This window comes from Heteronotia binoei, chromosome 21 (assembly GCF_032191835.1).
Source record: "Heteronotia binoei isolate CCM8104 ecotype False Entrance Well chromosome 21, APGP_CSIRO_Hbin_v1, whole genome shotgun sequence".
Classification (NCBI taxonomy): domain Eukaryota; kingdom Metazoa; phylum Chordata; class Lepidosauria; order Squamata; family Gekkonidae; genus Heteronotia; species Heteronotia binoei.
The window spans coordinates 175,383,258-175,397,172 of record NC_083243.1 but is presented as its reverse complement, the minus strand read 5'-3'; the positions used below and the strand labels follow the sequence as shown (position 1 = coordinate 175,397,172).

Below are 13,915 nucleotides of genomic sequence, written 5' to 3'. Positions count from 1 at the left end.
ATATTCAGGGAGGTGGCTAAATAAAACTGCCCCCACCTCCGAACTGCTGGTGTTCCCAGGAGATCTCCCATCCAAGTACCTGCTAGAGTCTACCCAGCTTAGCTTCCAAGATCAGGCTTTCCTGGACTATCCAAGTCAGGGCTCTGTGTTCTCCTTCTCAGGGTTCAATTTGGCCAGTGTTTGCTGTTTAATGCCAGCACTTGAGCACAGATTCATGTTTTTTTCACCATCTTGCCTTTAGTAAACATGAGTATGCTGCATTTAAAACCAACTCTCCTGTTCATAAGATTGACATAGCTTTCCACAATAGATCTCCGTCTAATACTTCGTCCCTTCATCCTATGCACGGAGGAGAAAAGTGATACTGCAGACTCTGCAAGGAGAGTGTATATTCAATGTGTTATTTAATATTACATTTAATAATTAAAAGGCGCACAAACTGAGATCTCAGAGGGATAGGAAGGCAGTTTACAACTGGCCGGTAGTCCCTGTTACTCCATGTCTTTCCTGTTGAAGCTGCGTGTAGAATTAAAAAGGGGGCGGTCAAGGAAGAGCACGATAGGCTCCTGTGGAGCTCCCTGCAATTCCAAAACTGTTATGACATTGGGGGCTGAAGAATTGAGAAGCAAGCCAGGCACAAAGAGGGTTTGCTGGGAACCACGAGCTGGCCAGAAACGGCCCAGGTTGAAACCGTTGATCCAGAGCTGGCCCTAAGCAGAAAGACAAAAGGGCATTTCGTAAGGATTGCGTCTGTTGACTCTGATATCCTGAAGTACCATTCTCGTAAGAGAAAAGGTCACTTCTGTGTTGCTACATAACCAAATATGCTAGAAGGGTCTGCTGTGGCAAGAGCAACACCACCACCACCACCATCCTAAGCATATGTTCTCTAAACCAAGTCCTATTGGATGTGTGTGAGAGACTTCTAGTGACCCTATGAATTAATGACCTCGAAAATGTTCTATTAACAGATTTGCTTGGGCCCTGCAAAGTGAGGGCTGTGGTTTCCTTGACGGAGTCAATCCATCTTGTGTGTAGAAGGGAGGTACTTGTGAATTTCCTGCATTGTGCAGGGGGTTAACTTCCAACTCTGTGATTCTATGTTGGGTTGTCTTTTATTGCTGCCTTCAGCTTTTCCTAGCATGGTTGTGTTTTGCAATGAATCTTGTCTTCTGATAATGTGACTGAAGTACAATAGCCTCTGTTTGGTCGTTTCAGCTGTTAAGCATGCTTAATGATGCATTCTGCGAGGCCTCTTTAGTTTCGATCACCTTCAAACAGAGAAGAATCGGTGTAACTCTACAAATTGTATGAACAATACCAAAATGGTCCGTGTAGTAAAGAAGCTATAACTTACAAAATGTGATATGAAGGAAATATTAACAAGCTGGAAAAAAATGCCACGGCTGCTTAGTAGCAGAATGACCTAATCATAAAACTGGACTCAGTCTTAAGGATTGTAATACCTTGGTCCATCCGGGGAGCTTCACAAAAGAGTCCCAGTTGATGCCAGGAGTTGTGAAGGTTCCAGTGTAGAAAGCTGGCCCTGTGGTCGCCCTGCTTGTTGGAGCAACTGGGGGCCATGCTTGTGCCACTGCCGAATCTATGTCCAGAGAGTAAATGAACCAGTCCTTGAGAGTGGCTGCTCCCAGTGTGACGTTGTGGATCAGACCCTGGGCAGGAAGACGGAGAGACAGAATGGGACCTGCTCTTCTAGTTGCTAATTCTTACCCATTGCCCATTACTGATCAATGTTCAGAGAGAAAGAAGTACTTTTCTCCCTTTCTCACAATACAAGAACTCGTGGGCATTCGATGAAATTGCTGAGCAGACAGGTTAAAACGGATAAAAGGAAGTACTTCTTCACCCAAAGGGTGATTAACATGTGGAATTCACTGCCACAGGAGGTGGCGGCGGCTACAGGCATAGCCACCTTCAAGAGGGGTTTAGATAAAAATATGGAGCACAGGTCCATCAGTGGCTATTAGCCACAGTGTGTGTGTGTGTGTGTGTGTATATATATATATATATAAAAAATTTGCCACTGTGTGACAGAGTGTTGGACTGGATGGGCCATTGACCTGATCTAACATGGCTTCTCTTGTTCTTATGCTCTTATGGAGAGCCAGTTTGGTGTAGTGGTTAAGTGTGTGGACTTTTATCTGGGAGAACCGGGTTTGATTCCCCACTCCTCCACTTGCAGCTGCTAGCATGGCCTTGGGTCAGCCAGAGCTCTGGCAGAGGTTGTCCTTGAAAGGGCAGCTGCTGTGAGAGCCCTCTCCAGCCCCACCCACCTCACAGGGTGTCTGTTGTGGGGGAGGAAGGTAAAGAAGATTGTGAGCCGCTCTGGGACTCTTTGGAGTGGAGGGCGGGATATAAATCCAATATCTTCTTCTTTTTCTTATGGTGTGGGCCAAACTTCCAACTCAAATCACTTTAAACACACACCAACCCGACCCGTTATGCCTCCTGTGAACCATGAGACAGCAGACCTAGTGCCACTGTTCAGATGTACCTTAAAGTCACTGACATTGGCCCCAAAGTTGATACGACCCATGTTCTCCACTAGCAGATCCAGAACATCCCCAGCCTGTCCAGTCATCTTCACTCCACTCGCTTTGTCCCGTTCCAGTGTCCCTTTGTATTGCTGAAGAGAGTAAATGAATGGGATTAACAGACAGTCTTAACTGTGAAGCCCTTACTGAGTTATAAGCAAAAAATCTGTCCTTGTGCAGCCTCTGGCCCCATCATGTAAGGTTGCCGTGGGCTACAGGAAGATTGTGCTCTTAACTTCAGCAAGCGACCACTTTCCCTCTCCACCTTACTCCATTGAGTAGAATGTAGGCAAGATCATGGACTCCATCATTAGGGACACTAAGCAAGGCAGGCTCTATGATGTCATGTGGCAGGAGGGTCCGGTAAAGGATGAAGCCATGGGCCTGCAATAAAGAATGAAAACCAATCTTGGGTTTGACATGCAGAGCAGAAGAGAAACATAGCAAGGTGGGTAGCTGCATTAGTCTTGTCTGCAGCAGTAGAAAAGAGCAAGAGTCCAGTAGCGCCTTAAAAGAGGAACGAAATCTGTGGCAAGATATAAGTCACCGCTCATTTCTTCAGGTTTAGATATTTATACCCTGTGTGGGTGCCCAAAACAAGTTGTTCACTCTCCTCTCCATTTTACCTTCACAATAACTGCACAAGAGGGTCATCCAGTGAGATCCCATGGAGATTCAAGCTCAGATCCTCCAGATCGTAGAACAACACTCAAACCACTATATCCTCCATGGTCAGTCATATATCTACTGGTAGAAATAAATGTGGGTCTTTTGCTGTGGCAGGTTTTAGCCTTACACGTACCTGACTCATAGCCTCAAAGGTCAGTGGTGAAGGGGTACGGATGGGCTGGACAGGTGAGAGCAGACCTAGAATATCCAGCAGGTTTACACGCTACAGGAAAGAATAAAATAATGTTCCGTGTGACTGCAGGATATCCTTTATACCATTCACAAAAGTTCTTGTCTTTCCCAGCATCTCCCACCTTTTCCTTTGAACTCGTCTTCTCTCCTGCTTTACCATTTGTTCATATAGCGTTTCTGGAAAAGGGGCTGGTGATTTCTGCTGATTCCCCCCTCCCTCTGCAGACCCCCATTTTTCTAGTTATACTATCCTGGGGGTGCACTGGTCCCCAGGAATGGAACACTGAGGATTGCATGGCTGCCCCATGTAAATGATAACACAGGTGCTGGAAAGAGTATGCGGAAGAACAAAACACACTTCCAGCCCTGACTCACCTTTGGCAGAGACACATAGCCATATGCAGCCTTCGGGGTAGGTGGTGGCATTGGTCCTGCAGGCAGTGCCTGAAACTAGATAAAATAAAATCCACGTGGTCAGGCTGATGGAAGAGGGGAACCGGATGCCTCTTTCAGCCTGGCAGCACTTTATGGTTGACGTATCTACTGTTCTGAAATAAACCAAGCCCATCCTATTCCTCCATTCTCAGCAACCATGATGAACAGAACTGACCCATGTCTCCTAATCTTCACGGGCAGTAAATATTCTGCATTGAGGATAGGGTAGATCTAAATTCTAACATGCGTCCTGGCTTACCAGACGGTGGAAGAAAATATAGCAATGCTTCAATAATGCTGCAGGCTAATGCTAAGCTCAACAGTCCTCTTCAAATAAGTAGGACCACCTCCCACCCACTGGTGTGATGGACTATTACCTTCCCAATGACAGACCGAATAGCGTACACCTTGGCAGTAGGGTCTCCAGCTTCTGAGAGGGGTGCATCGTAGTCATAGCTAGTAGTGATGGGGTTGTATATCTTCTTATAATCAGCACCTGGGTAAAAAAGGCTATGAAGATACAGCAGACAGCTAGACTTCTTCCTTCCCACTCTGGATGGTTCCAATCCCTGGCCAGAAGCTGGGCCTCTGTAGTTTTGACAGCAACCCTAGGAAGACTTCAACTCACCACTCCAGTAACCAAAATTGGTGCCACCCTGGAACATATACCTGTAGGGAGATCAAATATCACTGTAAAAATTATCTTGTTCCTACAGGAATGTGAGGGAAGGGGCAAGGCAAGAGATGGGTGGTTAGAGTGTAACCAGCCCCACTGCTTCCAATGCTTGTATTGAACATATGAAGCTGCCTTATACTGAATCAGACCTTTGGTCCATCAAAGTCAGTATTGTCTTCTCAGACTGGCAGTGGCTCTCCAGGGTCTCAAGCTGAGGTTTTTCACACCTTTTTGCTTGGACCCTTTTTTGGAGATGCCAGGGATTGAACCTGGGACCTTCTGCTTCCCAAGCAGATGCTCTACCACTGAGCCACCATCCCTCCCCGTATTCCCCTGCCCAGCAAACCCCTCTTCCCTATGACCTCATGGTTACATGTTGACGTTGGCTCCCACTTCTAGAATCTTCTGTAGGCCCTGAGCCACCTCTTCAGCACTGCTTGTGGAGTGCGGCTCACCCCAGTAATCCAGCCAGCCTGTATAGTACTCAGAATTCACCTAGGAGGAAGGCAGAATTAGATATCTACAAACAAGTAGTATATAGATCATTTTCAATGCACTTGTGACGGAACACCTGGCAAGATGGGAAACAGCAATGCTACTGTCTCCCCTGTACTGAAATTAAGTTGCAGAGGGTGGGGGAAAATCTCTTCATCTCATGAATGCCCACAACAGGCTAAGCATTGTGACAACTAATTATAACACTAAAAAAATAAACACCTCCCAGCTAGGCCTGCCCGCAGAGGTCCTCACCAAATGGGTCGGGCACTACTAGCTTTCACTCAAGAAGATAAGAAACTCATTATCAATCAGAGACTTTGGAGGCGGTTGAATTGTCAAACACAGAATTGTTACTCTTGTGGTCCCAGCACCAGCCAAGCAAGCACTAGGTCAAACAAGGATTTGGCCTTTATGGGTGTTTTTGAATTGTGTCCCATGGAGGTGGAGGTCAGGAAGAAAATATAGCTGGAAATAAGGCAGGGACTGGCCCCGATGTGGTCAGATAGTTATTTGGTGAGACAGGTGCAAAGTAGAGTTGCCAGGTCTGTGTTGGACTCTGGGGATGGGTCTAGGAGAGGGCAGGATTTGGGAAGGGGAGGAGCCTCAGCATGGTAACATGCCATAGACTCCACCCTTCAAAGCAGCCATTTTCTCCAGGGGAGCTGAAGTCTGCCAGCTGGAGATCAGTCGTAAAAGTGGGAGATCTCCAGGCCCCACCTGGAGGCTATGCAACAATAAATAACCCAAAGGGTTATAGTGTCCAAAAATTTACTAAGTGTAATGTAGTGCAAACTTATAACTTCTGTAGGTGAACCATAGTTCATATTAACTCATCAACAATCACATAAGCAATCACAATGCAAGATATATTTCTACAAAAATACAGTACGAGATAGAGTTCCAACGTACAGGAGGTCGACTTGATGTCCAGCTTCGGAGTTTCTTCCAGCAAAGGTAAACTCTACATTCCCCTCTTCAATGGAGACAACTCCAGTAATATAACTACATTCCAAATGGAAGGCAACTCCAAACTCTTCCTCCTCCGATAATTTATAATAACATCTCCTTCAGTACATTTATGATTAGACACGAAAAGTCTTCATTCTCTGCTTACAAAAGGCTCACGGCCGTTTTTTGAGCTGGTGCCAGTTTATAAGCAGAGAATGAAGACTTTTCGTGTCTAATTGTAAATGTACTAAAGGAGATGTTATTATAAATTATTGGAGGAGGAAGAGTTTAGAGTTGCCTTCGAAGCAGGACATCAAGCCGACCTCCAGTACGCTGGAACTCTACCTCGTACTGTATTTTTGTAGAAATATATCTTGCATTATGATTGCTTATGTGATTGTTGATGAGTTAATATGAACTATGGTTCATCTATAGAAGTTATAGGTTTATAGTACATTACACTTAGTAAATTTTTGGTCACTATAACCCTTTGAGTTATTTATTGTTGCACAGTCTATAGTGACTTCTCTCTTGGGTTGCCCCATCTGGAGGCTGGCAACCCTACTGCAAAGGGAAAAGTGAGTGTGACTGAAGACATGGGGTACAATCCTCCCACTTGGCAAGAGCAGGCCCCTCTCACCAGTGGCCCCTTTGGCTCATACAGTCGCTGCTGTTTGAATGCCTGTGTCATGTTGACACCTGTGAAAGAGAAGAGAAATGAGAGTCAAAACAGATTCCTGCCTCACTCCTGCCAATCCAGTCAGAGATTGCCCCACCTCCCACTACCTGGTCCAAAGTCCACAGTAGCATACAGGCCCTGTATAGTCCCACACCGGAGTTCAGGGTCTTTGAGGCCATCAGTGGTGAACAGCAAAACTTCTTCTCCCAGGTGAGCACGAAAGACAGACAGCAAGTGGCGAAGGTAGTCATAGTCACAGGCATAGTAACTCCCATATTCATTTTCCACCTGCCTGAGAAACAACAGGCGTTAAAGGATGGTGGTGGCTCAGTCACCTCGCCTTGCTTGACAGAGCAGGTCTCCAATATGCCTTTGCATGGATATCTCCTCTGTCAAATATTAGCGGTGCCCATTCTCTTTCACATCAGAGGCAGGTCACCAAGTTAGGCACATCAGTTGCTCAGTTCCGCAGGGCCTGTAAGACAACCCTCTTCCGGCTAGCCTACGCCTGACTGGGAGATAAATGTAGCTTATTAGACTTCTGTGAATCATACTGTATAGAGGTGAGGTTAAGATTTTAAGGCTCAGGTTTTTAAATGCTCTGATTTTTGAAACGTTTATATATGTAATAATATTTTAAACTCTGTTTTATTGTTTGCTGTGAGACGCCCTGAGCCATTTTATGGGAAGGGCGGGATATAAGTCATGGAATAAAATAAAAATAAAATCATTGCTCTTTGCAAAAGAGGGACGTGGGCTATTCTTGAAATCCCCAGGTCCCTTACGTGTCTGAAGGGCTTTACTACTACTAATGTCTCCTCTGCTTAATAGCTTGAACCAGGCGTGAAGCAAGAGGTTTAAGGCATAACGGTGGTATCTCCTCAGGCTTTGTCTACATATCATACATGCTTCTGTGTTGACTGATGAGAGTCAGAGTGCCTCCTAGGGCGTTATCGCAGCGCCCGCCTCACGGCCTCTCTGGACCTCTTTCTTTCAGTCTCTTCGGGGTGTTTTACTTGTTTATTTGATGGGACCACAGCAGCTTTGTTTGTTCTTCCCACAAAATATAGGCTCTTGAGAACTTTAACTTAAACCACAGATTTATTGTAACACAAAGTTCTTAACTTGGGGATATGGGAGATATTTGCACAGGCTAATACGTTGTTCAGTTGTTTCAGGCTTTACATTCACTTTATCTTTTATTGAGTCTCTCACAGTTACACAGTTCACAGTTTCCCTTTAACTCACTCTCCACCTCTAGCCAAGGTCTGGCCTCTTGGGATTGATGTGTCAAGTCTCACCCCTCGACTGGAGTCTCTCCTCTCAGCCCTTCTTGGTGTCTCAGACCCACATCCACTCCCTCAACCTCCTCACTAGATCTTCAGAGTAGTCTCTAGGTGTCTGTGACCATTCTGGTCTTAACTGACTCACACACACACAGCCCTCTTGGCTGGTTTTGGTCGAGCTTGCAGCCTCTGGAAGACTTCCCCGTCTCTGCCTCAAGCTCCTTCACAGGATCAGCTGTCCTCTCAGCCTCGGTCAGGCACGAACTGACCCACTCAGTCTCTGTCAGGCCCCAACACTGACAGACTTCTGACAGGCACCAACTCTGTCAGACACCAACTTGACTGACCTCCTGCCTCAGCAGTTTTTCTCACTCAACTTCTTTTCCTTCCCTGAGAGCTCTGAGCACTTTGCCCCCACCCTCAGGTCACCTGACGCAGCCCTGTGCGTCTTCAGTTTATGGTTAACCCATTGCTTTCCGTCACAGGCGTGCTGCCAAGACCAGCTGTACATGATCCAAGTATTGAACAGCCTCCCGATGAAATACCATCTTTGTTGGCTCGATCCCTTCCACAGAAAATATGGAAGTGGCAACGCAGTAGGGAGCCTCCTTCTTCTGCTAACCCGAAGGCTGCATGGGCACACTCGCTCTAGTGCAATCGCCTCGATTTGTGCTCCTGTAGTTAGCGACTTAGGACTCGGTTTGGTAGAAGCCTCATACCGAGTGCCCATCCGAAGCATAGCGGAAATAGGATACTAAGACTAGAGACAGCACTGAACAGGATCTGCAGTGTAAGACCGAACTGTTTAAACAGGCTTTTGTGGTTGATTGAAAATGGGCTGCCACCGGACATCCCACAGAATGCTGGCGAGCATAGGCAGAAGTCAATACCGCCTAGATTGGACTGAGACAGCGCTAATAGTTTTAAATTGATAAGTAAATTATGGTTTTATATGTTTTATTGAATTGATTGTTTTTATGATGTTGTGAGCCGCCCTGAGTCCGCTTGCGGAGAGGGCGGGATATAAATGTAAAGTAATAAATAAATAAATACGCACCTGTACACTGATGATGTTGCCTCCATTGTGGTAGAGACGGGGTTTGATCTTGGGCAACAGGACATCCAACCACGTGTCTACAGCCTGCAAGTAATCTGAGAGTATAAAGGGATTTAGCTAAGAACTGGATTTAGCTAAGAACTGGAACTCCCCTACACAGTTTCCAACACAGCGCTACGGCAGAGTTGGAGGCAGTGACACAGTTACACAAAGAAGAGTTCCGCGTCCGTTTGGCCATTATATAATATTGTCATTGGTTGATCAATGCATTGGTTTGAAGATGTGCCTCTAATCAGTTACACGTTTTTTGATGTTTTAGGGCTGAAGTTCTATGTCTGTGTTCTGGAAGTTGTGAGCAAAGATGGAGTTGCCATCTTAGCCTTTAACTAAGTAACCCTTCGAGTGGAGCTCTAGAAATTTACAATGTATTTTCATCCAAATATATCTCCTCCCTGAAGTGCTGACAACTAGGATGCATTCACACTGCATATGTGTTTTGCAAATGGATTTTTTACTGTGTAAGAATAGCAAAAATCCAGTTGCAAAACACAATTATCCTGGATTTCAGGTTTTCACGGCTGGTAACATCATTAGGGTTTGTAGCATCTTTCGGGTTCAAGTGCCGTGTTCTACTGGAGAAAGTTTTTCTTCCAGACGTTTCGTTCTCGGCTGCAGAGAACATCCTCAGTGGCGTTGCAGCCGGAGCAGGCGCTCTGACCTTTTTGGCTGCTGTGCATTGAGTGAGGCCAGGGCTGCTGGAGAGCTGCTATTTCTAGGCTGGAGGGAGTGTAGTGAAAGGGCAATAGGTTTGTGGATGTGCCCATTGTTTGGTGGGCACATCCACAGCCACATCTCCAGCAGCCCTGGCCTCACTCAATGCACAGCAGCCAAGAAGATCAGAGCGCCTGCTCCGGCTGCAACGCCACTGAGGATGTTCTCCGCAGCCGAGAACGAAACGTCTGGAAGAAAAACTTTCTCCAGTAGAACACGGCACTTGAGCCCGAAAGATTCTACAAACCCTAACAATTATCCTGTGTAGTGTGAATGCACCCCTAGATAAAGACTACTTTTACCTTAAGCTCACCCACACGCAGCATGGCTCTTGTTGATTTACTTTCTCTCTGCTTAACGCAACATCCGCCTAGTAGAAGCTAGATGTGAATAAACCACAGCCGTTGCAATAAAGACATCAAGCCAACTGTCTAAGTAACAGAGTGGGCATAGTGCACCTTGGTTAGGGTTACAGCCTTACCTGGGTCAGTTGTGCGCAGGACAATATCTGGCTGTGCTAGCAGCCAGAAAGGAAGGCCACCCTAGGAAAGAGAGAGGGTAAAACAACATTGCCATGTGTAGTCGCTTCACCCCCCTGTCCTGATCAATTAGAACTGGCGGCACTAGTCTCAAGGTGAGAATCCAGGATGGGGAAAAATAGATTTGAGTTTAAATGTTTACAGCAGTAGCTGATTCCAGAAGGACGATGGGTAGCAACAAGACAAGCGGTATAAAGAGCAAAAATCTGGAAATATGAAGGGAAGGAAACTAGAGAAAGACAGGTCAATGAAACAGAAGAAAACCCAATAAAGGAGGATAGGATGATCAAGCACTTACACAAGGCAGGGCAGCCATGTTGCGAGGGGGGGGCGGGGTTGCATTCAAATGCTGCATTCTGGTCCCCACCATTCTGGATATTTTGCTCAGCACTTACCATCTCCCATTCTGCACAGATGTAGGGTCCGGGTCGCAAGATCACAAACAGGCCTAACTGTGCCACAAGGTCCAGGAATCCCTCCAAGTTTCTATCGCCAGCAAAGTTGTATATACCAGGCAATGGCTCATGATAATTCCAGGGCACATAGCTAAAGGGTGAAAATACAGATTTCAGTCTGGGGCTAAGGCAGGAAGGATACTTCCCATGAGATACGTGTTCATAAGGAGGAGAGGTATCTGTCATACCTGTGGCCACAAAACCTAAACGCTGCCAATACTTAAAGATTTCAGGTTTTCACGGCTGGTAACATCATTAGGGTTTGTAGAATCTTACGGGCTCACGTGCCGTGTTCTACTGGAGAAAGCTTTTCTTCCAGACGTTTCGTTCTCAGCTGCGGAGAACATCCTCAGTGGCGCCTGCTCCGGCTGCAACGCCACTGAGGATGTTCTCCGCAGCTGAGAATGAAACGTCTGGAAGAAAAGCTTTCTCCAGTAGAACACGGCACTTGAGCCCGAAAGATTCTACAAACCCTAATGCTGCCAATACTCCTTCTTTGCAATTCACCAAGGTTTTCAGCCTAATGAGTAATACATAACTACAGGGGTGGGGAGGAGAACAGAGATCTTTCTCCTCTAGTTTTCAAACTGGAGATAAGAGCAAAGGTTATTCTCCCAGTCTCACAGAGAAGATGGGCTGTGATAGGCACAGGCTTTGTTTTTATTGCAGGGGGGTTGTATGTATGGACTGCCTGGTATATGCTGTCCCCTCTTTTTTCCACATTCTGTATTGTCCGTTACAGCTACCAGCTGCAGTGTGCTCTTCTTGCTCATAAGGGGCTGAAATGGAAGAGTGACAGACAGGCCTTCAGTATTTGGGCCAAGTAAACATGGGGAGGGACGGTGGCTCAGTGGCAGAGCATCTGCTTGGGAAGCAGAAGGTCCCAGGTTCAATCCCTGGCATCTCCAAAAAAGGGTCCAGGCAAATAGGTGTGAAAAACCTCAGCTTGAGACCCTGGAGAGCCGCTGCCAGTCTGAGAAGACAATACTGACTTTGATGGACTAAGGGTCTGGTTCAGTATAAGGCAGCTTCATATGCTCATATGTTCATTAGCTCCTCTGCTCGGAGGACTGGCTGATATTTGCAAAAAGGACTTTACACCACAAAGGTTGGGACATCCATGGGCTGTCATCTAGGGTCTCTAGCCTCCACTACACCACAGCAAAAATTAACCCCAACAAAGCTCACCATCCCTGTCCGATCACTTACACCTGCACAGCATTAAGACCACTCATGTACATCTTGAGGAGCCGATCCTTCCAGTAGCCGGGAGGTATACGGAAGTAATGGATGCTGCCTGAGATGTAGCGGAATGGAACACCATCCTTGAGGAAGCAGTTATTGGCATAATCGATGCTGAAAGAGCGAGCTGCTGAAGTGACCTAGTATTCGGGGGCGGGGAAGCATGATTATATTAAACTGCTGCATTTTGTTAGCCTTTGCTGATAGGTGCAAAGGAGCATTGTGTCCCTTGTCCAACTACCATAGCAGGAGACAACGACAGATGTTATTTTCTTGGCCAATATACCCGGATAGCAAAATCGACAGTTCTCATAATCAATGTTCCCTCTAAGCTGTGGACTCTTGGGAGCAAAAATTCTACTTTGTGAGCTACCGGCATTAAAGTGGTGAGCTACTGCATAAATTAGTTTGCTCTAGGGCCCAATTTTTTCCTGAGCTGAGACAAAAATGTGTGAGCTGGAGGCTAAAAAATTGTGAGCTAGCTCACACGCACTCAGCTTGGAGGGAACACTGCTCATGATCGTTTTCTGCAGTGTGACCTTTTGTACAGGTCTCCAGGATTTATGGCACACCTAATACCAACACCACAGAATTCAGATTACAAATACAGACTAAGTACAGTCTGGCGGTGGAAATGCCATCAAGTCACAGCAGACTTATGGGGACCCTGTAGGCTTTTCAAGGCTGGACACATTCAGAGGTGGTTTGCCATTGCCTGACTCTGCATAGCAACCCTGGACTTGCTTGGTGGTCTCCCTTAGCTTCTGAGATCTGATGAGACCAGCTAACTTGGGCCATTCAGGACAGGCAAGTACAGTCGAAGAACAGGTAAATCATTATCTCAGAAGTACTTACGAAAGCTCATGCCACCCTGCTTCAGATCTCTCAGATTCGAAGGTAAGTATCCAGTCAGGGTTACACCCCAGGCTAAGGCCTGACTCCCCCATCCAGCCTCAAAGATACCACCCCCTCAGGTTTAATGATTTACTGGCTTCCTGGGACCCTCTTGCTGAATCATATTCTGGAGTCACCCAAATATCTGCTTCAATCACACCGTGCTAGGGTTGCCAAGTCCAATTCAAGAAATATCTGGGGACTTTGGGGGTGGAGTCAGGAGACATTAGGGGTGGAGCCAAGATCAAGGCTGTGACAAGCATAATTGAACTCCAAAGGGAGTTTTGGGCATCACATTTAAAGGGATGGCACACCTTTTCAATTCCTTCTTTCCATAGGAAATAATGAAGGATAGGAGCACCTTCTTTTGGGGCTCAAAGAAATTTGGGGGGTATTTTGGGGAGAGGCACTAGATGCTATACTGAAAATTTGGTGCCTCTACCCCAAAAAACAGCCCCCTCAGAGCTCCAGATACCCGCGGATCAATTCTCCATGATTTTCTATGGGAATAAATCTCCATAGGGAATAACAGAGTTCCCAGCAGACATTCCCCTCCCCTCCCCCCGCTTTCTGACGACCCTGAAGCGGGGGGAGGGTCTCCAAACCGGTGGATCCCCTGCCCCCACCTGGGGATTGGCAACCCTACACAGTGCATAATTTGCCATTCCCACATCAACTCTGCCCTACCACAAACATAGATTTGATTGCTTTCCTTCACTTTTCCCCCTTCTTGCGTGCCCCTGAAATCCCGTGCATATTCGGATGGGATTGGTGGTCGACTCTGCAGTGATCTGACAGCGGAGATCCAACGCAAACTCCAAATTTAACTTGCTTGTGGGGAGGGTGCATCAGGAATAACGTGTAACGGAAGGCTGTAGCCATCTCTGCTGCTTCCTTCCAGGATTCCCCTCCCTCATTTCCCTTTGGGCCTCACCTGGAGCGGGAGACCCCCCAACACCAGCAGTAGGACACACAGCTCCACTCCCATTTCTCTGGCCGCAACTTCAACGCGGGGAAGG

At 46.6% G+C, this 13,915-nt stretch overlaps 1 protein-coding gene across 1 annotated transcript; it reads right to left on the bottom strand.

The window, feature by feature from the left end:
* Positions 1-387: 387 nt before the first annotated feature.
* Positions 388-13,915, bottom strand: GLB1L (galactosidase beta 1 like). Its single transcript, XM_060262296.1, has 16 exons — positions 13,831-13,915; positions 11,970-12,142; positions 10,701-10,851; positions 10,248-10,308; positions 8,996-9,090; positions 6,760-6,940; positions 6,614-6,672; positions 4,901-5,022; positions 4,480-4,520; positions 4,229-4,347; positions 3,792-3,866; positions 3,358-3,447; positions 2,826-2,939; positions 2,516-2,647; positions 1,467-1,673; positions 388-710 (listed from the first exon to the last, which is right to left on the bottom strand). Exons 1-16 carry the CDS (start codon positions 13,882-13,884, stop codon positions 492-494), a joined length of 1,893 nt encoding a protein of 630 aa, XP_060118279.1. The 5' UTR covers positions 13,885-13,915; the 3' UTR covers positions 388-491.